The sequence below is a fragment of the Stegostoma tigrinum genome, chromosome 45, assembly GCF_030684315.1.
Source record: "Stegostoma tigrinum isolate sSteTig4 chromosome 45, sSteTig4.hap1, whole genome shotgun sequence".
Classification (NCBI taxonomy): Eukaryota; Metazoa; Chordata; class Chondrichthyes; order Orectolobiformes; family Stegostomatidae; genus Stegostoma; species Stegostoma tigrinum.
The window spans coordinates 13,846,169-13,873,328 of NC_081398.1; the positions used below are offsets into that span (position 1 = coordinate 13,846,169).

General features: G+C 43.8%; 1 protein-coding gene across 5 annotated transcripts in view; it reads left to right on the plus strand.

The window, feature by feature from the left end:
• The window catches only part of neurl4 (neuralized E3 ubiquitin protein ligase 4), a 118,608-nt gene that overhangs the window by 46,423 nt on the left and 45,025 nt on the right, over positions 1 to 27,160 (plus strand). For 2 of the 5 annotated variants that reach the window (XM_059642604.1, XM_059642603.1), the window contains exons 12-16: positions 7,233 to 7,309; positions 12,472 to 12,577; positions 18,970 to 19,139; positions 20,680 to 20,808; positions 22,371 to 22,516. In XM_059642604.1, coding sequence (XP_059498587.1) covers positions 7,233 to 7,309; positions 12,472 to 12,577; positions 18,970 to 19,139; positions 20,680 to 20,808; positions 22,371 to 22,516 — 628 coding nt within the window. The remainder of the gene's footprint in view (positions 1 to 7,232; positions 7,310 to 12,471; positions 12,578 to 18,969; positions 19,140 to 20,679; positions 20,809 to 22,370; positions 22,517 to 27,160) is intronic. The other 3 variants (XM_059642605.1, XM_059642607.1, XM_059642606.1) reach the window with 2 other exon arrangements.

A 27,160-nucleotide genomic window follows, 5' to 3' on the forward strand; every position in this document is an offset into this window, starting at 1 on the left:
CACAAGAGAATTGCTTGACACCAAAGCTCAGATTGAGATATTAAGGAAAATTAGATGAGAGCTTGGTTAAAATAAAAGATTGTTAAAGAGCATTGCAAAGAAAGCAGATGTAGAGAGAAAATTCATCAGCTTCAAACCTTGAAAACTCAGTGTGGTGTGAGGTTGGAGGAGGTTACAGGAATAGGGAGGGATGTCAGAGCTGGAAGAGGTCACAGAGATGGTGAGAACTGTAGCTGGTCCAAAACAGCCACCTAACTATTCTAATCCTTTTTGCCAGCACTTGGCCCATCGCCTTGTATGTCTTGGTATCACAAGCGCCATGTCTAAATACTTCTTAAATATGATGCAAGTTTTTGCCTCTACCACCTTCACAAGCAGTCAGTTCCAGATTCCCACTACCCTCTGGGTGAAAAAGGTTTATCCTCCCATCTTCTCTTGAACCTTCTGCCTCTTACCTTAAATTGTACACCACTTGGTCATTGACCCCTCCGTCCAGAGGAAAAGTTCCTTCCCGTCTACTCTATCTGTACCCCTCAAAAGTTTTACGTTGCAATTACGTGGCCTCTCAATTTCCTCTGCTGAAAGGAAAGCTATCACAGTCAGTCTAACCTGTCTTCATAACTGAAACTCTCCAGCCCAGGCAATGTCCTGGTAAATCTCTGCACCCTTCCCAGAGCTGCCATGTATACCCTATAATGCGGATTCCAGAGCACGCAATGTAATCTGGCTGTGGCCTAACCAATGTTTTGTACTGTGTCAGCATAACGTCCCTGCTTTTAAACTCTATGCCTCAGCTAATAAGGGCGAGTATACCATGTGGGGGCATTACATTTTTGATGAAAGAGGCCATCACTGCAGAAATGTTGGAATGCTTGTTGTCATGTACGTTAACGACTTGGATGTGAATATAGACCATGTAATTATTAATTTTGCAGATGGCACATAAATTGATGGTGTTGGTAGTGAGGAGGATGATGTCAGGCTATAATCTGATATTGTCGGCTAGTAAATTAGGCAGAGCAATGATGGATGGCATTTAATCCTGATAAGTGTGCGATAGTGCATTTTTAGCGGTCTAATAATGGAAGGATTTACTCAATGAATAATAGGTTCATTCAGGTGTACTGAGGAACAAATGGAACTTTTGTTCAATATGCCCGTAGATTCCTGAAAGTATCAGCACAGGTAGGCAGGGTGGTGAAGACGGCATATGGGCTACTTGCCTTCATTGGCCGGGGCATAGAATAAAGGAGTAAGGAAGTCTTATTGCAACTTTATAAAACATTAGTCAGGCCGTAGATGATGCTGAGTGTGGCGACCAGCGCCGCACAATTGGAAGGATGAGAGTGCAGAGAAGATTCACCAGGATAGTTCCTGGGATAAAAAGTCTGTTATGAAAGGAGACTGGGTAGGCTGTGATTGTCTTTCCTGGACCAGAGGAATTGATAGGTGGAGGTAGTAGGTCTTTTCCCTGTGGCTGATGCGTTTAAGATGGATGGCATAAGTTTTTAAGGTGATGAATGAGTGGTTCAGAAGAGATGTGAGGAGAAGGTTTTTCACCCAGCAGGTAGTAAAAATATTGAATGCATTGACGGAAAGGATGGTGGTGGCAGGTACTCTCAAAACATTTAAGAAGCAGCTGGACGATCGCGTAAAATGTCAGGCAGTAGTCCAAGTAACTGAGGTAAGTATAGTTTGGAGTTTGTTGGTCGGCATAGACGTGGTGGGCCAAAGGTGTTTGTAGGCCATACGGCTCTACAACATAAATGCTTTTTATTCTCCATAGAGTCCTCATAATTGCTAGCTAGACTAGTTCCTCTTGCCTACACTTGGCCAATATTGCTCCCAACATTTATCATTCATGTACTTACCCGAATGTCTTTTAAACATTGTGACTGTATCAGCATCCGTTGCCACCTGTGGAAGCTTCTTCCACTGTCTGTATAAAAAAAAAATTTACCCCCTTTTTAAAGCTTTCTCCTGTTGCCTAAAAAATTGTGCCCCCTACTCTTGAAGGCCCCCCATCCTAGGTAAAAGACAATTGCCATTCACCTTATCTGTACTCCTCATGATTTCATGTGTCTCTACAAAGTCACCCCTCAACCTCCTATCTCCAGTGAAAAAAGTCCTAACCTATCCACCATCTCCTTATAACTCAAACCCGCCATTCCCAGCAACAGCCTGATAAAACTCTTCATACCCCTTTCCAGCTTAACAATATCCTTCCTATAACAGGACAACCAGAACTGGACACAGTATTCCAGAAGAGGCCTCGCCAGCATCCTGTACAACCTCAATATAACATCCTGACTCCGATACTCAAAAGCCTGAGCAATGAAGGCAAGCATGCTAAACACGTTCTTAACCACTTCTTAACCACCACTGCTTTTTGAAACGGAGATTTGTGACCAGTGGTGTTCCACAGGGATCAGTGCTGGGACCTCAACTGTTCATGATCTATATAAATGATTTTGAGTAAAACTTAGCTGTTTTAATATGTAAGTATGCATTTGATACGAAGATTACTGGAGTTGCGGATAGTATGGATGATTGTCAGAGGATACAGATCAGTTGGAGGCATGAGCAGAAAAATGGCAAATGGAGTTTAATCCAGAAAAATGTGAGGTGATGCATGTTGGAAGGTCAGGTACAGGTAGAAATTGTACAGTAATTGGCAAAGCACTTAGGAGTATTGATATGCAGAGGGATCTGGGTGTGCAGGTCCACAGAGCACTCAAGGTGGCAGCGCCTCCTAGATAAGGTAGTGAAAAAGGCCTATGGCAAGCTTGCCTTCATTGAAAGGGGCATTGAGTCTAAGGATAGACAAGTTATGCTGCAGCATTATAGAGCTTTAATTAGGCCAACTTGGAATATTGCAAATAGGTCTGGTCACCACACTACCCAAAGAATGTTGATGCTTTGGAGAGGATACAGAAAAGGTTTACCAGGATATTGCCTAGTATGGGGGATTTTAGCAAAGGGGAGACTGAGTTTGTTTTCACTGGAACGCAGGAGGTTGAAGGGCAATCTGATAGAAGTTTATAAGAGTGTGAATGGCATGGATAGAGTGGAAAGTACGAGGCTTTTTCCCAGCGAAGAGGTGTCAATTGCTAGGGGAAGTAGGTTCAAGGCATGGGGGGAATGTTTAAAAGAGATGTGCGAGGCAAGATTTTCACACAAAGTGTGGTGAGTGCCTGGAACCTGCTGCCAGAGGAGGTGGTAGAAGCTGACGCAATAGCAGCATTCAAGAAATACCTGGATGAGTACATAAATAGGAAGGGAATAGAGGGATACGGATCCTGTAAGTGAAGACAGTTTTAGTATGAAAGGGCAAAATGTGTTGGTACAGGCTTGGAGGGCCAAAGGGCCTGTTCCTGGACTGTGTTGTTCTTTGCTCACCCTGTCTTTATGTAATGCAGACTTCAAAGAATTATGTACATGAACCCAAAGTCTCTGTTCCTAAAGACTACCCAAGGCCCTACTTTTAATTGTATAAGTCCTACCCCTGTTTGATATACCAGAATATACCAAATTAAACTCCCTCTGCCACTCTTCAGTTCATTGATCCAATTGTTCAAAATCTCTTTGTAATCTCAGATAACTTTTTTCACTCATGGTTTCACTCGCAAACTTACTAACCAAGTCTTTTATATCCTCATATTCTATTTTCTCTTTCCCCACTTTATCCTGCCCTGATATCTTAGAGAACTGGTGTATGTGCACACCAAGGTTGCTCTGATCTTCAGTGCTTCCCAGGGTCCTACCATTCATCATGTATTCCCGGCCTTGTTTGTCTTGACCAAGTGCTTCATCTCACGTTTGTCTGGATAGAATTCCATTTGCCACTGATAAGCCAATCTGGCCAGCCGTTTATAACCTCGTGTAATCTAAGGCTATTTACCACTCCACCAATTTTTGAATCATCGACAAATTCACTGATCAATTGTCCTACATTCAAGCCTAAATCAAATATATCAACCACAGACTGCAAGAGCCCCAACATTGACCCCATTTGAACCCCACTAGACATAGACTTCCAGTTGGAAAACACCCGTCAAACATCACCGTGTGCTTCCTGTCACTTGGCCAATTGTGGACCCAATTTGCTAAATTTCCTTGGATCCCATGGGCCCTTACCTTTGCTATCAGTCTGTGTGGAACCTTGTCAAAAGCCTTGCCAAATTCCAAGTAGACAACGTCATTGCCATCATCTGCGCACTTGGCACTTGTTTAGAAAATTCACTTAAGTTTGTCAGACATGACCTCCCCCCTAACAAAACCATGCTGACTGTTCTGGATGAAGCCCTGCCTCACCAAGTCCAGATTAACTCTGTCCCTCAGAATTGCTTCCAATAGGTTCCCCACTAGATTGACTGGCCTGTAGTTCCTGGTTTATCCCTTGTTCCCTTCTTGAATAATGGCACAACGTTGGCTGTCCTCCAGTCATCTGCTGTGGCCAGAGAGGAATTGAAAATTCCCTCTCTTGCTTCACTGAACAATTTTGGATGTATTTCATCCAGTAGACATCTATCTACTTTGAAGCCTGTCAAACCACTCAATCTCCTCACTGCGTATGCTAATTTTATTACTTGTATCACAGACCTTCTCCGTGATTTCTATACTGATATCATCCCTCTTGCACCCAACATACAGTATTCATTTAGACCCTACCTACACCATCTGACTCCACAGACAAATTATGCCCAGTTACCAAGATTACAGAGATAGGGAGGTGTTTAGGATAGGAGGAGCTGTCAGGTTTCAAGAGAGATGACTCTGTGCAGTGCTTCAATAACCAGAATGAGGCTTCTGTAACTAGGAGGCATTGTAAGTGAATTGAGAGAATTCAATTGGTAAACGAGTCCGGTTAGAAATTTGGGCATGGATGTCAGAATTTAGTTGGCTGTATTTCCTGATTCGTGGATCATGGGGAGGATGGTCAGTGGTGTGTTCATTGAAGCAATCAAACAAATCATGCGACAGACACACAAGCCTAAAAAGATGAGTCAGTCCAGCAAATAAATGCAGCATCCTAACTGGAATATGATGTCTAGACACAATACTGCTCCCCCTGCCCTGTCATTCCACACTTTTCCCCACATGCATCCTCCCCAAAAAGCCACATAACCTCTTCTCAGGCCGTTGATTAGGTAATTGAGTAAGTCCAGGAAAGTATTCAGTCTCCACGCTGAGAGGGTAGCTTTCTTACCTAAGTCAGAAGGTCATCAGTTCAAGTTCCACTCAGAGACCTTAGCTGCAAAATGGGGAGAGAATGTCTGACCCTTTATTTATTCCTCAATTAACATTGGCAAAAGAAACAGGTTATGTGGTTCATTTTCGCGTTGCTGAATTTTGGATCTTGCTATGCATAGTTTCACTGCCCATGAGAACAGTGACTGTATGTCAGAGGAACGTTACTGGCTGCAAACCTACTTTAGGATGTGCTGAAGTTGTGGGAGGCACTCAAGAAATGTGCTTTTTGTTTTTATATTTGTTTAATGTGATGTGAACTCTGATCCAATCACGGTTTGGTCCGGCTGTACCTCAGAAGTGCACAGAACATGAGCAGCTGCCACAGCGGAGACTCTCTATTCTCTCAAAGGCATTGCATTCCCCATTTTATATTGTGGCATCCCAATTCTCCTGCAACATTGCTGAAAAAGGCAGGTTTTGTTGAAGATTTATTGTTTTTTCTCTTATCAGGATACTTCATAAGAATTTCAAACTAAAAGAACAACATTTGCTTCGTGTGAATTGAGGGTTCATTATAGATGTTGTTTTCTTTCTTTCTTTCTGCAATTTTGAATTGTCTCTGAGTGCAAGATGAAGAACTTTGAGAAGATTTTTTTTCATCAATGTGCAAGTTCTGTGCTATCTATCTATCCCTAATATTCCTCCCTCTTTCCATCCACCACTCCACCTTTTCGGTTACAAATGTCTAATTGCTTCACACCTGATCTGGTGTTGCCATGGGGTCAAGAGATGATGTTGGGAGACATGGGATCACGGGCTGGGGTTGAGAGACGTGGGTGTCAGGAGATGTCAGGAGGTGTGGGGAGTCAGGGATGATGTTGAGAGGCGTGGAATCAGGACAACATTGGGAGACTACGGTAAAGGTTTGCTATCATCACAAAATGTGAACTTGGGACAGTGTGAAGAGGTGTGAGGTAAAGGGCGTTGGCAGAGGTTAGCATGCCTCCACTATAACATGAACTAGGCTGCAAAGCTCCTAGATAACAAGATATAGAGCTGGATGAACACAGCAGGCAAAGCAGCATCAGAGGACCAAGAAGGCTGACGTTTTAGGCCTAGACCCTCTTCAGAAATGGGAGAGGGAAAGGGGTTCTGAAATAAATAGGGAGAGCGCGGGAGGGGCATAGAAGCTGGATAGAGGAGAAGATAGGTGGAGAGGAGGTAAACAGGTCAAAAAGCCAGTAAAGGTGAGTGTAGGTGGGGAGTTAGGCAGGAGATAGGTCAGTCCGGGGAGGACGGACAGGTCAAGGGAGGCAGGATGAGGTTAGTAGTAGGAGATGGGGATGGGGCTTGTGGTGGGAGGAGGGATAGGTGGGAGGGAAGACAGGTTAGGGAGGCAGGGACAGGCTCTTAGATTGGTTATGAAGCCCCTTAAAACATCCTCGGACCTTGAAAGGTGCAGTGGAAACGTAAGTCTTTCTGCTATGAAGGATCATTGTTGTGTCCTCTGTCAGAATTTTGACCCTGATAAGGGAAGGCACATATTCAGTTGAAAAAGAGGAATCTTGATTTTCATTAAAGGTTTTAAGTTCCTGCAGTCATTCAGGGACAAGTGAAAGATTCTGATGCAGTTTCCTCGGAACTACGACTCACTCCAGAATCGAGGTCCACTGATTCCTTGGTTAAGAGACTTTTCTAGCCGGGAGTGACTGAATAGAGTAGAATATGCTGATGTTCTCGGGCTCGACCATTTTGAACTGAGATGAGGAAAGGGTTTGTTCACCATGAGGGCCTCCATTTTTTTGGAATTCTCTACACAAGGTATTGTTGAGAATATTGGGACTCATCCGTTGATTTTTGGGCACAGATGGAATCGAGGTGTATAAAGATCAGGCATGAAGGTGGAGTTGAGGTGACTGATCTTATTGGAGGAGCAGGCTTGAAGGGTTAAAATGCCTTCTGCTTCTATTTGTGATGTTCTGAGCTACTGATTTTTTAAAAACTATTTTCAACCGCTGGCTTGTTGATTTGCTTTTCAGAGCATTGAGGGAAGGAGAGATGTTTGAAATATTGATTCAGAAGATGGTAGACCGGTGGTCTGGATCCATCGAGGCAGGTGAGTAACAAGATAGGTGGCTTTCCTTAGAGAATATAGAGAGAGCTGAACTGAGGCTCACGTTGGAAGGGGGCTGTATTGGCCCAGCATGGCGACCAAGGTTTGCAACCCCCTACCGCCCATTCCCTGCTGTAAAGACTCTACCCGTGGACGGTGACTGAGCCTGTGACTCGCCCAGGAAGCAATGAGGTCACTGGTCAAGTAACAATTTGTAGCCACCACGCTGGTTTTCACAGAAGCCTGTGGTGGGGTCGTTCAAAATGTTTCTGGCCTTGATGCCCAGAAGTTGGCACCTCAAGATCAGATCCAGCTCTGCGGACGGCTTAGCTATCAATTCCACATGGCTACCCAGAATTCCAGGCTGCATTTGACAGCACCCAGGTGCTGCAGCTTTGGGTTTCTGTCGACCAGTGAGCTTCGTTCTGAATCATCTCATGGAGAACCACCTCCCAAGTACACAATCTAAAGTCCCGTTCATGTCAACTTTCCCTGTTCTAATCTAATCCTCTGGATCCAGTTGCAGGGCCAGTGAGCTTCACAGTGGCCCATGTGTTTCCCAAGTTGGGATGCGTTTGAAAAACAATGCATTGCAGAAGCTGGCAATCTGAAATAAAAACAGAAAGTGCAGAAAACACTCTGTGGGTCAGGCAGAGAAACAATTGAAGTTTGAGACATTTCATCAGAACTGGAAAGAATTTTAACCAAGTTCAGAGGTATTAAAAGCTGTGACAAGGGGTGATGTCATGTCCTGGGAAATGTGGTACTCCTGACATTTACACTTCCTTGAAACCTTTGGGACAAAGGTGTGATGTAATGATAATGTTACAAGACTAGCCATCTCAAGGCTCAGACTCACATTCAGTCTCGACGGACACAGGCTTAAATTCCATCACGGCAGCTGGTAGAATTTGAGTTCCGCCAATAAATCTGGAAAATAAAGTGAGTCTCAGTAGTGGTGACCACAAATCTATCACAGATCGTTTACCAAGTCACAGAAATATTATTCTGAAGCAGGAGTGTTATGGCCCAGACCAAAGGTCCTCAAAATATATTAAGAAAATAGCCTAGGCCCTAATGCTCTCTTATTTTTAAAAGGCAAGTGAAAGGCGTTCTGTTCTGGAGACAGTTCATTTGGCCAAATTACTCGGCTTGAATCAAACATGCTTTATTGATTCACTGTAGTTAAAATACAAACAAAAGGAAGAAAGAATTGGAATAACTTAACTCTGTTGGAAAACTTAACAGAATAATAGATTATTTAACTACTAAACAGCAACTGTTCCAGTACAGTGACATCCCATAAACATTCCCCTGGCAAAGGCAAATCCAGTAAAATAGAACATAGAACAGTACAGCACAGCACAGTACAGGCTGTTTGGCCCACGATGTTGTGTCGAACTTTTATCTTAAACCTAAAGTCTATCTAACCTCCACCCCTACCTTATACAAGCATCCTTATGCCTGTCTAATAGTTGCTTAAATGCCCCCAATGAAGCCGATTCCACAACCCTCTCCAGCAATGCATTCCATGCCCCGACCACTCTTTGAGTAAAGAACCTACCTCTGTCTCCCCACATCTATCTCCACTCACTATAAAACTATACCCGCTCGTAATAACTACCTCTACCTTATGAAAATGTCTCTGGCTGCCCACTCTATCTATACCTCTGATCATTTTGTACACCTCTATCAAGTCACCTTTCATCCTTCGTCGTTTTAAAGAAAAAAAATCCCTAGACCTCTTAACCTTCCCTCAAAAGACAGATTCCACCCCCGCCCCCCCCCCCCCCCCCCCAACCGCCCCGCCGCATTCCAGGCAACATGCTGGGAAATCTCCTCTGCAACTTTTCCAGTGCTTCCACATCTTTCCTGTAATGAGGCAACCAGAACTGGACACAATACTCCAGATGTGGCTGAACCAGGCTTTTGTATGGCTGGAGCATAACTTCATGGCTCTTGACCTCAATCCCCCTATTAATGAAAGCTAACACACCGTATGCCTTCTTAACAACTCTATTCATTTGGGTGGCAGCTTTCAGGGAACTGGGGATATGAATCCCAAGATCCCTCTGCCTCTCCACACTGCCAAGAATCTTCCCTTTAACACTGTATTCTGCTTTCAAGTTTGCCCTTCCAAAATGAGTCTGATACTTTTTCGGGTTAAACTCCATCTGCCACTTCTGAGCCCAGCTCTGCCACCTATCAATGTCCCTTTGTAACCTAGAACAGCCCTCCGCACTGTCTACTAGTTGACTCACCTTCGTATCATCTGCAAACTTACTAATCCCACCCTTCCACTCCTACATCCAAATCAATTACAAAAGTAGAAGAGGACCTAGAACAGATCCTTGTGGTACACCACTCATAACTGAGCACCATATTTTCCACCCACTACCACCCTTTTGCCTTCTAAGGGTCAGCCAATTCTGAATCCAGTCTGCCACTTTTCCCCCTATCCCATGCCTCCTTACCTTCTGCACAAGCCTACCATTGGGGAACCTTATCAAATGCCTTATTTAAATCCATGTATTCCAAAACATCCATGCGTTTGATCACCTCTTCAAAGAATTCACTAAGGTTTGTGAGGCACAATCTACCCCTCAAATCCATGCTGACTATCATGAATCAAACTGTTCCTATCCAAGCGATCATAATTCCTCTCAGAGCCCTTTGCAATAATTTGCCCGCCACTGAAGTAAGACTAACTGGCCTGTAATTTCCAGGGTTATTTGAACGAGGGGATGACATTTGCCACTCTCCAATCTTCCAGCATTATACTCATGGACAGTGAGGACGAAAAGATCATCACAAAGGGACTTGTCTATCTTCGAGTTTCTCAAATTTGCTAGTACATCTTCCTTACTAACATCCTCCTCCTCTAGCCTACCAGACTGTTTCACACTGTCCTCCCCTACAACTAGTTCCCTCTCAGTTGTGAATACCAAAGAAAAGTATTCATTAAAGACCTCTCCTATCTCTATGGGCTCCATGCACAAAATCCCTTTACAATCTTTGATCGGCCTTACCCTTTCCCTGGTCGTTATCTTATTCCCCACATACGTGTAAAATGCCTTGGGGTCTTCCTTGATCCTATCTGCCACAGTTTTCTCATGCAGATAGAATCATGGAAAACCCCAGGGTTGTATAGAGTGTATCACACCCAATCCTCCAGTTCCAGGAGGACAGAACCTCAAGAGAAAACTCTCTGTGTGAGTGAGAGAGAGAGAGGGGGGACTCAATGGTTTTGTTGTAGCAGGTAGAGATGTATAACAGCTTCCAAACCCCAATAGTCACTGAAAGCTAAACTAAAACCATGGTTCTGTGGGAGCCTGATTCCACCCATTCATTCTGCTTCTATTGTTCCAACTTTAAAGTAAAACCCAGAAGCTGTCTACTTTATTGGTTGGGAAGAGACCACTTAACACCTCTGTTGCAACCTTTAAAAAAAAACACAGGACAAAATATACCTCTTAAAGCCATAGCATTATTACAGGAGGCACCATATCTCCACTGGCTGTCTGGGTTTTTAACTTTGTGCCAATCTCCTCCTTTTTCCCTTTAATCTTATACACTGTTTTCATTTAAATAAGAATCCAATGCCTTCTTGAAGGCCTCAATTAAACCTGCTAACACCACACTTTTAGCAATGTACACTGACTTAACCACTTGCTGTACAAGGGCGTTTTATCCTTATTTCCTATTTGCTTCTTTTGCAAACACTTTGAGACCGTGCCCTCTGTTTGTTGGTCCTTTTACATCTCTCTATCCACTCTGTCAAGAACAGTCGTGATTTTGAAATCTTCAATCAAACGTCCTCTTAGCCATCTCCTCTCCACTGAAAGCATCTCGACTTCACCAATCTTTATTCATAACTGAAGTGTCTCATTCCTGGATTATTTTTATCTATTTGTTCACGGAATGAGGCACTTCACTGGCCAGGCAGCATTTATTGCCCACAGGGCAGTTAAGAGTCACCACATTGCTGTGGGTCTGGAATCACATGTAGGTCAGACCAGGTAAGGATGGCGGTTTCCTTCCCTAAAGGACAGTACTGAACCAGTTGGGTTTTTCCGACAATGGATTCATAGTTATCATTAGATTCTTAATTCCAATACTTGTTGAATTCAAATTCCACCATTTGCCGCGGTAGGATTAGAACCTGGGCCTCCAGAACTTGGTCTGGGTCTCTGGATTACCAGTCTAGTGATAGTACCACTAGGCCATTGCCTCCCCTGTTCCCGTGAAACCTCTTCTACACTCTCTCCAATATGTCGACATCAATGTTGCTCATCATTTCTCTCTCTCAGGGCAGGCCCATTAATCTGTGTGTGGCAGTGACTTCCAGAGCCAGAAGCCAATGCCATAAACAGTGTTGGCTCACCAGTTACCATGCCACAGACCCTCAAAGAGACTGCAGATAGAGAAAAGATTGATTTATGCCCAAATTGGTTTTGAGTAGCACCCAGAACTGTGTGCAAAGTACTACAGCTGAGTTATTAAAAACCCATTCAGTTCACAGTTGTCCTTTTGGAAAGGAATTATGATTCGTTACCCATTCTGGCCTACATAGGACTCCAGACCCATGGTATTGAGGTTGATTCTCAACTGCTCTAAGTAATGGTTGAGCAAGCCATTCAGTTCAAAAGCAGTAAGAAATGGACAGCAAATGCTGACCTTGCCAGCAATACTCCACATTCCATGAAAGAGTAAAGAAAAGAATTTTTTATGGCTCCCAACCTTTTTCACCTACTGGTGAAGTGTAAGTAGATGTTGTCTGACCTGCTGGGTATTTGTTTTTATTCTAGACCAATTAGGTGTGAATGCATCTGTCGCAGTTACTGATGGACTGTGTAGCCAAATGATGTGGATGACTACACGACTATTTTAGACAGCTTTGCATTACTGTGCACGTGCCTATATAGTGTGTGAATCTAGAAATGCTATGTTGGGAAGTCTGAGGGATGTTTCTGACAGTGTTCTGGATATGCACATATCTGCATTGATAATGTAGCCTGTGCCTATGTTGTAAGTTCCTGGTGTTGCATGCTGTTTGTATATGTTCTGTTTGAACAAGCTGTTTTAAGTCCACTGGTTGTACTGTATTCATTCTGCTGTGTATTTTTCCCATATTGTCCACTTTAATCACATTTTTCCTGTCATAGTTAATATTGAGACTCCCCCTTATTTAGGAGTTACAGCAATCCGTCCGGAGGACCTCGAATTTCCCAGCACTATGACAGATATAGACTATGACACTTGGATGTTGAGGTAATTCCAAAATTGGTATGCTCTGTTTAGTGGGGTTTGTGGTAGAAAGGGTGGTGAATTTATTCCATGTTGAATCTGACTTTTATCTTGATTCACTTTTCCTTGTCCAGGGAGGCTTCCACTTTTGAGCTGTGACCAGGAATGTCGCTTATACTGGTCAAGCCGTGGTTTGAGCTCCAACTAGCCCAGAGTGTTGGTAGATGGCTGTAGAGCCAGCAGGCTGGAGTTTGAGAGGCACATGATACTCTTTGCAAAGTGGCTCCCCACCTCCTCCTCTCTGCTCTGACACCTGCAGGAAAAAGTCAGGTGGGCCATTGATCATAAGACACTGAGACTTGGGAGCAGAAATTAGGCCATTCAGCCCATCGGGTCTGCTCAGTCATTCAATCATGGCTGATAAGCTTCTAAACCCCATTCTCCTGCTTTCTCCCCAGAATCCTTGATCCCATTCACAATCAAGAACCTATCTATCTGTCTTAAATATACTCAATGACACGGCCTCCACAGCCTTTTGTAGCAGTGAATTCCATAGATTCACTACTCTCTGGCTGAAGAAGTTTCTCCTTATCTCCATTCTAAAAAGTCTTCCTTTTACTCTTAGGCTGTGCCCTTGAGTCCTAATCTCTCCTACCTGTGGAGACATCTTCCCAATATCCACTCTGTCCAGGCCATTCAGTATTCTGATCAGAGGACAATAAAGCCTTTGTGGGCATTTTGTGGCAATTTATCTAATATTGGAACCATTTCAGGCATTGAGAGGAACTGGGTCATTAGCTGTCAATCAGAATCAAGGTGGGGAGAGGTGAATAGGGGTGACGAAGAGAGCATGGAACCTAGTGTTAGTGCGTGTCTAATTCAGTAGCACTACGACATAGCTGGAAAAGCAACTAAGGCAGAGCAAGTTCAGCCATATGTTACCTCAAGGGAGGAAGGAGAGGCTGGATGGCCTCTACTTTAATGTCAGGCATATTAGCAGTAAGGCTGATAAATTAAGGGTATGGATTAACACATGGAACTGTGATTTTGTTCCTGTCACAGAGATGTGGTTGAGAGAGGGACAACTTAATGATTTGGGATAAAGAATCTTCAGGCAATACAGGGACGGGTGCAAAAGTGGAACTGGTGTCACATTATTAGATAGGAAGTCAGTTACTGCAGTAAGGAAAGAGGATATCTTGGAAGAATTGCCATGAGACTTTGTGGATAGAATTTAGAAATAAGAAGGGGGCAGTCACACTTAGAAGTGAATTATACGGCCCCAAACAATCAGCAGGCAATTGAGGGGCAGATATGTAGTCAATTCACTAGGGTGTGTACAAACAACAATACAGTAATTATATAAGGGGATTTTGACTACTCCAACATAAATGGGATAATCATGCCATAAAGAGTTTAGGGGGAGCAGTTTTCTGGTCAAAGTAGACTAAGAACAGCTACTCCAGGGTAAATCTACAGCAGAACAGTAAGAGGCATTCAGAAAGTTACTGAGGGCGGAGTACAGTTCCAACATGTTCCCTTTAGGGTCAAAAGGAGCAGCAGCAAATGCAGAGAATCGCGGATATCTAGGAAGAGGAAGGAGGTCTTGGAAAATATAAGGGTGAATAAACCTTTGGGACCTGATCTAGTGTATCCCAGGGAATCTAGGAAGGAAATTGCAGGGCCCTTTGCAGAAATATTTTCATCATTTATAAACACAGGTGAGGTGCTTAATGACTGGAGAGTGGCTATGTTGTGCTTTTGTTTAAGGAGAAACCTGGGAATTATTGATCTGTGAGTCTGATTTTGGAGGTGGGTGAGTTATTGGAAGTGATTTTGAAAGATAGGATTTATATGTATTTGGAGAGACAAGGAATGATTAGGATTAGTTAGGATGGTTTTGCACAAGGCAAATCGTGTCTGTTGAACTTGAACTCTTGAATGTAACCAAGAAAATTAAGGGCAGAGTGGTAGACATTGTTTACGTGGACTTTGGTAAAGCCTTTGACAAGGATCCACATGGTCAGCTGATTAGTACATTTAGATCACATGGGATTCAGAGCGAGCTTCCCAATTGGATACAAAATTGGCTCAACAGCAAGAGATGTTAAACATTGTAACTGCACCCGCTCTGGATGTTCATGAACCACTCTTTTTTTTTAAAAAAGAAAACGCTTTCTCCTCTCACCTTAAAAATCTGCCCCCCTAGTCTTGTAATCCCCCACCCTAGGGAATGACACTTGCCATTCACCTTATTTATACCCCTCATGATTAACCAATGAGTGGTGGAGTTAGCAGGAACTGCCGATGCTGGAGAATCTGAGAGAACACGGTGTGAAATGGTAGAATGTTGTTTGTCAATGATGGAGGCCTATGACTTGCGTTGTTTCACAGGGATCGGAGCTGGACCCACTTTTGTTTGTCATATATATAAACGATTTAGATGCGAATATAGAAAGCATGTTTCCTAAGTTGTGGACGACACCAAGATTGGTGCTGTAATGGGCAGTGTAAAAAGTTATCTAAGATTGCAAAAAGATCTTGATCAAATGGGTCAATGGAGTGAAGATTGAAGTTTAATTTGGATGAATGCATTATGGTAAAATAAACACAAAGGCAAGACTTGTACAATTAAAAGTAGGACCTTGGGTAATGTTCTAGAACCAAAACACTTCAGGGTTCAGATGCATAAATGTTTGAAGTTTGCATTACATGTGAATAGGATGGTTAAGAATGTGTTTAGCATGCTTTCCTTCACTGCTGACACCTTTGAGCATAGGAGTTGGGACATTACGTCAAAGTTGTACAGGATCTTGGTGAGGACTCTTCTAGAGCGTAGTGTTCAGTTCTGTCCTCCCTTTTATAAGAAGGATATTATTACGCTCAAGAGGCTTCTGAAGAGATTTATCAAAATGTTGGGAATGGAGTGTTTGGGTTATAACGAGAGGCTGGATAGAGCATGGGAGGCTGAGACGTGACCTTATCGCGGTTTATAAAATCATGAGGGGTGTAGATAAGGTGAATGGCAAGTGTTGTTTCAAGACAAGGCGGCATATTTTTAAGGTGAGAGGAGAAAGCTTTTTTTGTTTTAAAAGAGACTGGTTCATGAACATCCAGAGCGGGTGCGGTTACGTTGTGTAAAAAATATTTAGATAAGAATATGAATAAGAAATGTTTAGAGGGGTATCAACAAGTGTGGGCAGGTGGGAGTAGTTTAATTTGGAATTATGGTCAGCGTGGACAAGTTGGATTGAAGGGTCTGTTTCCATGCTGTATGACTCCATGATTCTATGAACAAAAAGGACTGGATAAAAGGGAGAAGAGCGATGTGTTACAGGCAGAAAGGGAGAAAAATAATAGAAGCCCTAGAGGAGTAGAGAAAGTATGGGAGGACCTCAGGAACGCAATGAAGATAGCGATGAGTGAGTATGTGATAATGCCGGCAGGCAAGATTAGGGAGAATCCCAAGATATTCCACAAGTATGTCAAAGAAGAGAATAACCAGGAAAGGACTAGGACCAAGGGGACAATCTGAGTGTGAACCTGGAGGATGTTTGGTAGAGTGTTATATAATTACTTCACACCAGTCCTTATTCAGGTGTAGGAGGATCCAAGTACAGAGTTTGTGAATGTAGATCCTTCAGTAGTTCTTGAACATATTAATGTGAGAACCAAGGAGGTATTTGAGGCTTTGGCAAATTTAAAAATAAACAGATCCCCAGGCCTGGATGAGTTGTATCCCAGGCTGCAGTGGGATATGAGGGAAGAAATTACAGAGGCCCCTGGCCCAAATTTCTAATCAAATCAAGGGAAGTGCCTAGAACTGAAGGATAGCTAATGAGGTTCCATTTTACAAGAAGAGTGGTAGACGTAGAACAGTGAGCTATAAACAGTGGCTTTAACATCTATGTTAGGGAAAATATTGGTGATAATAGTGAAGGATAAAATTAATCTCCATTTAGAGAATCAAGGTTTGATCAGGCCAAAAAAAAGTAAGAACTGCAGATGCTGGAAATCTGAAACCAAAACAAAAATTGCTGCAAAATTGCAGCAGATCTGACAGCATCTGTGGAGAGAAATCAGAATCAACATTTTGGGACCAGTGGTTCTTTGTCAGAACGGAAAGTTTGATCTGGGATAGTCAGCATGGCTTTGTCAGGGCAGTCATACCAAACAAATACAGTGGAATTTTTCGAGAAAATGATGATGAGTTTAGATGAGGGTGGAGAAGTTGATATAGTTTGTATGGATGTGTATGACGCACTTTGGAAGAAGGAACAAAGGAGAATTCAATGAGTAGGAAGACACCAGGAAGCTCAGGAATCTTTGGGTGCAGACACCAGGAAGCTCAGAGGAATGTTTGAGTGCTTGTCCACAGATCCCTGAAGGTGGCAGGACAGGTTAATAAGGTAGCTAAGAAGGTATACAGGACATTTGCCTTTATCAGCAGTGGCATTAGAACAGGGGCGTCATGTTGGAACTATATAGCACTTCACTTAAGCCACAGAGATAATAGGAACTGCAGATGCTGGAGAATCTGAGATTGCAAAATGTAGAGCTGGATGAACACAGCAGGCCAAGCAGCATCAGAGGAGCAGGAAAGCTGACATTTTGGGCCTAGACCCTTCATCAGAAAACGAAGAAGGCGTCAGCTTTTCTGCTCTGAAGATGCTGCTTGGCCTGCTGTGTTCATCCAACTCGATGCCTTGTTATCTCAGTTAAGCCACAACTATGTGCAGTTCTGGTCTCCACACCACACTGAGAAGCGTGTGATTGGGAGGAGATACAGAAGAGGCTTACCAGGATGTTGCCTGAGATCGAGCTCTTTATTGTCAAAGAGAGGCTAGATCAGCTTGGGTTGTTTTCTTGAGAACAGACGTGGTTGAAGCGGGGAGCCTGATCAGGGTCTGTAAGATTATGAGGACCGTAGACAGGGTAAATAGAATGCAGCTGTTCCTCTTAAGGGGTTAATAACAAGGGAATACACCTTCAAAGTGAAAGGCAGGAAGTTTAGTGGGGAGTTGAGGAAAATATTTTCACCCAAGAGGGTTGTGGTGGTGGTATGGAATGCACTGGCTGGGAAGGTAGTTGAAGTGGGAACCTCACAATCTTTAAAAATGTGGATGAGCACTCCAACTTGTTTAGATTAGGTAGGTCTGTAGAGGTTTGGGTCTGGATGGGATGCTGTGTGGTTTGTTGTGGACTTGGATTAAAGGGCCTGTTTCCACACTGCAGGGATTCTGTTAAAAAAAAGTTCAAGGCTATGGGCCTAATGAGAGAAAGTGAGACTAGTGCAGGTATTAGTATATTTTTGGCAGCACAGGCTCGATGGGCCAAAGGGCTTCTTTGGTACTGTATGATTCTGTAAATGAATCACCCAGCCAGTGGATCTTACTGGTCCAGTGGTTTCTCGTTCCACGTGCCTTGCAGTAAGTTGAAAGGCCTGGGCAAAAGGAGTTGGAAGCCCAAATTAGGAAGATGTGCTTTAATGCGATAATTTTGTTGACTTTACTGTGTGTCCTACAGTAACAGCATGCACCTTAAAAGTAGTAAATTGTTTGAGGTGCTTGAACAGAGCATCACCTAGCAGATCTCTCAACAAGTACACCGTAGAGACAGGTCAGTAACTCAGGCAGAGATGGAGATTCATGGAAACATCTGAAAGGGGGGGAGAGAGAAATTTTGAGTGAGTGAGAGAGAGAGAGACCACCTGTTGTGGACCAGTACAAATCTGGAGATACTCGAATTACAGGAGGGCAGAGATCTTGTAGGATTGTAGTAGCTGGAAGAGATTACAGAGATGGACAAACTTGTAGTGCTTGAAGAGTTTACAAAGATGGGGAGAGGTGTAGGGGCTGGAAGAGGTTAGAGATAGGGAGGAACATCAGAGCTAGATCAGGTTACAGAGACAGGGAGAGCTATAGTGCCGAGAGAAGGTTATAGAGATGGAGAGGCTGGAGGAGATTACAGATAGGAAGAGACATCAAAACTAGATCAGGTTATACAGTTAGGAAGAGGTGTAGATTACAGAGGTGGGGAGATTTTGGGAACTAGTGTAGATTTTAGTTAAGGAGGGCAAGGTCACCAATCAATTTTGAAAACACTCATGAGAATTTCAACATTTGATGTTGTCGGCATTTGCGGCTCATTAGCGCAGAAGGCCATTTGGTCTCGAGCCTGTGCTCACGTTTTTAGATCCTGACTGACCTTACTTTGAGCCCTGTTGCCTCTGAGGGTCTGCACATGTTTTTCCTGACCAATCATGAGAGAGCTTACCCCAGTCTTTAATGATGGCCAGTTCCCTGGGGCCTTGCTGCATAGGTATGCATGGGCGTCTATCATTGCCTGTCATGAGTGGTTACAGTTCTAAACATCTTTCTGATGATCTTGACCTGTCATCCCAACCCCGCTTTCAGTGGCACAGCTATTATGCAAGACGGGAACACGATGCGCAACAATTATGGCTGCGATCTGGACTCATTAACCACTGGCTCGCGAATTGGGATGATGCGCAGCTCGAATGGTGACCTCCATTACTACATCAATGGGGTGGATCAGGGAGTGGCGTGCTCAGGCCTACCGCCAGGTAAATTATCACTGTGAAATCAATGTGCTTGGTGTCCAACCCTGGTGAAGAGAGGAACCATTAGCAAACATTGATCTACTAGCCAGTTTTCACCAATACCTGGCATATGGAGACAGCGATCTGTCGCTCAATTTGACTGCTTTCTCTAAATAGGGGTAGCACTTTTTCTCCTCTTTCGTGCTCTCTCTCTCGTTCTCTCATGATGCTGTCATTCCATTGCTGAATTATTCTACTTCACTTCTACTCATGTTCCCTCAGCCTTGATCTTTCAGTTTTTTACGGTGTCATAATGTCTTGCTGTCTTTCATGCTTGGTCTTGTTCTCTCGTTCCTTCACACTTGTTCCCTCACTCTTATGGCCTCTTGTGCTATCTTGTTTTCTTTCCCCTTCTCCTTAATTTTTTAAAATATTCGTTCATGGATGTGGGCACTGCTGGCTGGGCCAGCATTTGATGTCCATCCCTAATTGCCCTACAGAAATGGTGTCGAGCTGCCTTCTTGATCTGCTATGTTGTTAATATGTTGCAGAATACTGTTAGGGTGGGAGTTCCAGAATTTTGATCCAGCAGCAATGAAGAAACAGCAATATTTTTCCAAGCCAGGGTAGTGAGTGCCTCAGAGGAATTTTAAAGATTCTATATTTCATCTTTCACACTCTATCGCTTTCCGTCACTTGCTCTTCCTTCTAGGCCAAATGCTTGTTGGTTTAACCCCTGTTATCGGGATTCGGGCTATTATTCCCAGACTGACACTGCCCAGTTGTGAAAGCAGTACTTTTGAGAAGAGGTGTTTAAAACTTAGGACCCCTGCACAGAACCCCTCTCTACTTTTCACTGGAGAGAAGAGCTTCGGTCCCCCATGATGCTCAGCTTTGAATCAGCACTCCAATTGGCTAGTGCATGACATAATGCATAAGCGCGTTGAGAAAGGAATTACTGTGAGGTCAACAGTCAGGAGTCAGGGAAAAATTGCATCAGTTTGTGTCTAGTCCAGGGGCACAGAAGCCTTGCAGTGTATTAACTCAGCAGAAGCTGGTGTTGTCAGGAGGTCTTGCCCTTGCCTCTGAAACTGCTTGTCTCCCAATTGGCATGATTCAAGATGAAGTGGGAGAGAATTGCCTGAGAGCAAAGGGAGGCGAATTTACCAATGAGCTAACAGTGCAAGTGTCATCCTTTTAAACTGTGGGATGACAGATGAAGCCTTGAGTGGCATTGTAGAAATACCTGTCATTAGGCTGTTCAAAGGGAATCCATAGGCTCTAAGAAGAGTGATCTCTGCCTCCATCATATTCCTCAGCAAAGAAAGGACCATGAACAAAACACTCAGTGCACAGTTGCAGCACCTCTTACCTCTGTTAGATTTTCATGTTCGGTTACATCTCGGAGACAGGGCTACCTACTATGAGCTTGCTTCTTGTTCCGCACTTACCCCTACAGTCCCCCTCAGTTTCTGATGAAGAGTGGCAGGAGGTGTTTGTTTTAATTGAAGTTCAGCGAGTGTACTGCAGCTGCTATTTACTGTCCTGTGTCCTCTGCCTACAGAGCTTTATGCTGTGGTTGATCTATATGGACAGTGCGTCCAAGTATCTATTACCAGCGGCTCACCACCTGTGGACAATAGCCTGTCACTGAGCAATGCCACAGAGAAGTCCTTCCCAATACAATCCCCAGGTATGCATATAACGTCTGCCATTCGTGTTCCTCTGCCATCACCAGCAGCACCTGCTCTGTCACTCAGCACTTCCAGTAGTCTGTTGTTCAGTAGAAAGCCTGGGGTTGAGATGTTGCTGCAAATCTTAGAGATCTTTTTTCTAACCCCAGCCATCTTAGCCCCATCCCTCCCACTGCAACTTACTTAACCAGATAAGAATACTTTGGCCACCAGAGTCTCAAGCTCTTTGCTGCAATACCTGTTTACCACTAGCTGGGGAAAGGGTATAATGACACCACATGTTTGCTTCCCAATCCTTGGGTCTAAGGGTCCGGGATGGGGAGAAAGCTTGGCCCTCCTGCCTGTTGTCCTCACCGGCTCCACCCGAGTAGCAGAGAGGCAGTGATATGTTTCAATGCAATGCTTTCTGCAGCCCAGATAACCTAACAAAGACCCACCTTTCCCCTGCAAATGCAGGAAGTACTACACTTGCCTCCACACCACCTCCCTCACCCCCATCCCAGGCCCCAAGATGTGGTATACTGCATCCGCTGTACCCTGTGTGGCTACCTCTACATTGGGGAAACCAAGCACAGGCTTGGGGACCGCTTTGCAGAACACCTCCGCTCAGTTCGCAACAAACAACTGCACCTCCCAGTCGTGAACCATTTCAACTCCCCCTCCCATTCTTTAGACAACATGTCCATCCTGGGTCTCCTACAGTGCCATAATGATGCCACCCGAAGGTTGCAGGAACAGCAACTCATATTCCGCTCGGGAACCCTGCAACCCAATGGTATCAATGTGGACTTCACAAGCTTCAAAATCTCCCTTTCCCCCACTGCATCCCAAAACCAGCCCAGCTCATCCCCGCCTCCCTAACCTGTTCTTCCTCTCACCTATTCCCTCCTCCCACTTCAAGCCGCATCTCCATTTCCTACCTACTAACCTCATCCCGTCTCTGTGACCTGTCCACCCTCCCCGGACTGACCTATCCCCTCACCCAAAACCACCTCTCCACCTACCTTCTCTTCTATCCATCTTTGGTCTGCCTCACCCTCTCTCCATATATATTTCAGAATCCTCTCCCCATCCCCCTCTCTGATGAAGGGTCTAGGCCCGAAACGTCAGCTTTTGTGCTCCTAAGGTGCTGCTTGGCCTGCTGTGTTCATCCAGCTCCACACTTTGTTATCTTGGATTCTCCAGCATCTGCAGTTCCCATTATCAAAGATCCACCTTCCATGTTTTGCCCATGAAAGATGGCCGTTTGGTCAAGGTACCTGAACAGCAGTGGTTCACGGGCATGTCAAATTATCAGCGCCACCCCTTCTTCGCAGAGCAACAGTTGTACCACCCATGTGTAGCCTGGATAATAAATGTCCAATTCAGACCCCTGAGGTAAGGTCCAGACACCGCAAACACTGATGTGCATCCCTGCTTACCGCAGCAGTCCAGTTTCTCCAATGAACACGTCATGCCAATAGTTCTTTTGCTTTAAAGGGGTTGCACAAGTGTGGGATTTAGGCAGGTGAATGGCAAATGTGGTTGACGCTTCAAACTGACGCACACTCTCACCTTTCAGTTCCAGGAATCGCGCACCGATTCCATTCCAACTGCGGGAAGAACGTGGCATTGCAGAATGACGGATGTCGAGCTGTTCGGATCCATGGCTTTTCCCATGGAGTTGTCCTAAGCATGAAGGAGTTGAGGTCTGATGAGCTCTTCGAGGTAACTCAAACAATAATCTTCTTGCAGCTGACATGCCAAAGAGGCAATTAGAGTAATATAAATCTACAGACTGAAAAAGGCACTTGGCCCATAGAGTCCCTGTACCAGTCAAACACAGCCACCGCACTTAGCCCATAGACTTGTATGCCCTGGCATTGCAAGTGGTCATCTAAATATTTCAGTGTTATGAGGGTTTCTGCCTCTACCACTCTTGCAGGCAATGAGCTCCAGATTCCCAACACCCTGTGGATGAAAACATTTTCCTCACACTTGTAGCCCTCCTGCCTCCTACTTGAAGTCTATGCCACTTTGTCATTGGTCGTTCCATCAAGGGAAAAGGTTTCTTTCTCTCTACCCTATTTACACCCTTCATAATTCTATACATCTTAATCACATGCCCTCTCAATCTCCTCTGCTCCAATGAAAACAACGCCAGCCTTTCCAATCTCTCTTAATAACTGATTAGATTAATACATTCAAAATCATCAACTATTTAGAGGGATGGATTAACAAAAACCACCTCCAATGGCTGACCATTTGCTAGCCAGAGGCCACAGATTAAATCTGATCAGCAAAAAGAACCAGAGGCAATATCAGCAAATAATCTTGACACGGCCAATGATTAGAATTTGAAATTCTCTGATTGAAAGGTTGAATTGGGTAAATATTTAAAGGTGAAAAAACATGGCCATGCAATAGAAAAAAATCAAAGAGCATGAGATTAACTGGATTGAACTTGTCTCCTTCCAAAAGTGGTGTTCAAAATAAGCAAGGAGTTTTGATACCAGAAATGTGTGTGGTAGTTGCTCAGATCAAGGGTGAGACTAGCTCACAGCAAGAATCTGTTCAATCTACATATTGGAAGAGTCTGCAGATTGACAGTGAACCACACGAAGTCGCACCTTCTTTGACCATCAGTCAATGAAATGGGACTTCTTTTCATTTACTCGCAGGCCACGGGTGTTGCTGCCTGGCCAATATTTATTGCCCACTGTTAGTTGCCCTTAAGAAGGTGGTCGTGAGCTGCCTTCTTGAACGACTACGGTCCATGGGCTGTATGTTGACCCACAATGCCCTTAGGGAGGGAGTTCTAGGATTTCGACAGAGAAGGAATGGAGAGACATTTCCAAGTCAGGATAATGAATGGCTTGGAGAGAATAGATGGTGTTCCCATATATCTGCTGCACTTGACCTTCTAAATGGAAATACTGGTGCGTTTGGAAGGTGCTGTCCAAGGATCTTGGGTGATTTTCTGCTGTTCAGAATATTCACTGCTGCAGCTGAGCATCAGTGTTGGAGGGAATGAATGTTTGTGGGTTTTTTTTATTCGTTCATGCGATGTGGGCGGTCGATGGCCAGGCCAGCACTTATTGCCCATCCCGAATTGCTCAGAGGGCAGTTAAAAATCAACCACGTTGCTTGGGTCTGGAGTCAGTAAGGATAGCAGCTTCCTTCCCTAAAAGACATCAATGAATCAGATGGGTTTTTCCAACAACTGACAATGGATTCATGGTTGTCAGCAGACCTTGATTCCAGACTCTCTTTATTGAATTCAAATTCTATCATCTGTTGTGGCAGGATTTGAACCCTGGGTTTCTGTTTTAACAGCCCAGTGATGATACCACAGGGCCATTGCCTCGCCATTGTGGTGCCAGTCAAGCAGGATGCTTAGTTCTGGATGCAGTCAAGCTTCTTGAATATTGTTGGAGCTGCACCCATCTGTGCAAGTGAGGAGTATTCCGTAACATTGCAGATTTGTGCCTCATTGATGGTGGGGGCCAGGCTGTGAGTTACTTGCTATAGTATTCTGAAACTCTTACATGGTCTTGTAGCCACAGTATTTGTATGTTACAAATCTTCTCAAAATTTGTATGGTGAGTCCAGCAGAGCAGTGCTTAAGATTATCTCTTTTTGGAGACAGCCATTGCCTGACATTTGTGTGTCATGAACATTCCTCATAGACTGGTTAGCAAGGTTAGATCGCACGGAATACGGCAGAACTAGCTATTTGGAGCATAACTGGCTCGAGAGAAGAAGATAGGGAGTGGTGATGGAGAAGGGTTATTTTTCACACTTGTGGCCTATTACCAGCGGTGTGCTTCAAGGATCATTGCTGGGCCCACTGCTTTTCACCATTTATATAAACGGTTTGGATGTGCGCACAGGAAGTACGGTTAGTAAGTTTACAGATGACACCAAAATTGGATGTGTAGTGGACAGTGAAGAATGTTACCTCAGAATACAACAGGATCTTGATCAGATGGGCCAATAGGCTGAGGAGTGGCAGATTGAGTTTAATTTAGATAAATGTGAGGTCCTGTATTTTGGAAAGGCAAACCAGGCAGGACTTATACAAATTAATAGTAAGGTTCTGGGGAGTGTTACTGAACAAAGAGACCTTGGACTGCATGTTCATAGTTCCTTGGAAGTGGAGTCCCAAGTAAACTGGATGGTGAAGAAGGTGTTTTGGTATGCTTGTTTTTATTGGTCAGTGCATTGAGTATAGGAGTTGGGAGGTGATGTTGTGGCTGTACAGGACATTGGTTTGGCCACTTTTGGAATACTGTGTGCAGTTCTGGTCTCCCTACTTTAAGAAGCATGTTGTTAAACTTGAAAGGATTCAGAAAAGATATACATGGGTGTTGCCAGGGTTGGATCTTTCGGGAGAGGCTGAATAGGCTGGTGCTGTTTTCCCTAGAGTGTCAGAGGCTGAGGGGTGACCTTATAGTTTATAAAATCATGAGGAGCGCAGATAGCGTGAGTAGACAAGGTCTTTTCCTTAGGGTGGGGGAGTCAAAAACTAGAGGGCATAGGTTTAAGACGAAAGGGGAAAGATCTAAAAGGAACCCTATGACCAGTGTGTTCACGCTGAGGGTGGTGTGTATATGGAATGAGCTGCCAGAGGAAGTGGTGGAGGCTGGTACATTTACAACATTTAAAAAGGATGGGTATATGTATAAGAAGGGTTTAAGAGGGATTTGGGCCAAATGCTGGCCAATATGACCTGAAAAAAATTTAGGAAATATAATTGGCATGGACAAGTTGGACCGAAAGGTTAGCTTCTGTGCTCGACATCCCTGTGACTTTGACACTTGTAGACAATATCCAGGCTTGAACTGACGTCTTGCTACATTTGAACCTGTACTACTTCAGTATCTGAGGAGTTGCAAATGGTGCTGAATATTGTGCAGTCATCCAAGAACATTACAATGGAGGGAAGTTTATTGATGACTGGATGTAGCAGGACTACAGAGCCTCGATCTGTTTCATAGGTTGTGGGATCACTTAGCTTTTTTTTAAACCACTTACTGCTTATGTTCTTTGGCATGCAAATAGACCTGTTTGATAGCTTCACCACATTGGCACCTCATTTTTGAGGCATGCCTAGTGCTGCTGCTGGCATCCCTCCTATAATCTCCTTTGAACCAGAGTTGATCCCCCTGTCTTGTTATTAATGGTTGGGTCAGTGTTATGCAATAGATGGGAACTCAGTATACAACTGGACCCCTGATGGGAGAACCATTGGTAACTGAACAATACAGATGTGAGATAATTGGTGGAGCAACTGATAATGATATTTTTATTTAGCAGTAATTTTGATCTACCAGATGCCTGAAAGGACAATGAACAGAAATTCATTTATAACTTTCGAAAAGAGATTTGGATAAATACTTGGAAAGAGAACTTAACAGTGATCGGAAGAAAGACTTGGGAGAGATGGGTCATGGAGGGCAGAAATGTTCTGAGTTGGCAAGCTCCTTCACAGCTTTGATTATGTGAGCGTGACATGGTCAGCACCAAGTTAGACCAGGCTTTTCTGTCCCAGGTTGAGTGCAGAATGGATTTGTGGGCCTTCAACCAGCATCATGAGGAAGCTTTGTCTACTTCTGGTGTGAGGTCTGAAGGTGCTTGATCAGTTTTGCAAATGGCTCCCTAGTACACAGTTGAATACAGCCAATAGCACCAACCTGCAAGATGATACCTGATTAGACAATAGGAACAGGAGGAAGTCATTCAACCTATTCCACCATTCAATAAGATCAAATGTGATCTGACTATGTTCTCAACTCCACATTTTTATCTATTTCTCAAGAGTCTGGTTCTCTTCTCAGCCACTCTTCAGTTTGAGAGTGGGAAGCTTGGATCAGAAACAGCTGTACAAAACTTAAATAAGGGTAACTGCATATGGATGAAAGCACGGTTGAAGTGAACTTGGAAAGGAGTTTAGTAGAAAAGACAGTAGAGAAACTAGCTCATGAACTGCAGCAAACAAAAATTCTGTTGAGGAAGGAGGATTCTTTGAAGTGGATAAATTAGCCAAAGAAATTTTAAGATAAAATCAAAATTAAAGGAAAGAAACATACAACATGGCAAAGATTAGTGGTGGAGCAAAGAATTGTGAAAGTCTTAAAAACCAACAAAAAAGGTGAAAACACAAAAAATAAACTGACGGTAAACTAGCAAGTAATATCAGAACTGAGAATAAAAGCTTCTCTAAAAGACAAAGAAACAAAGACTTGGGGCAAAGCGAACTTAGCCATCTCAGAGAATGAGGCTGAGAAAATAATGAGGAACTAGAAAATGGCAGAAGAACCAAATAAATACTTTGCATCAGCCTTTATTATTAGATTATTTTTTATTAGG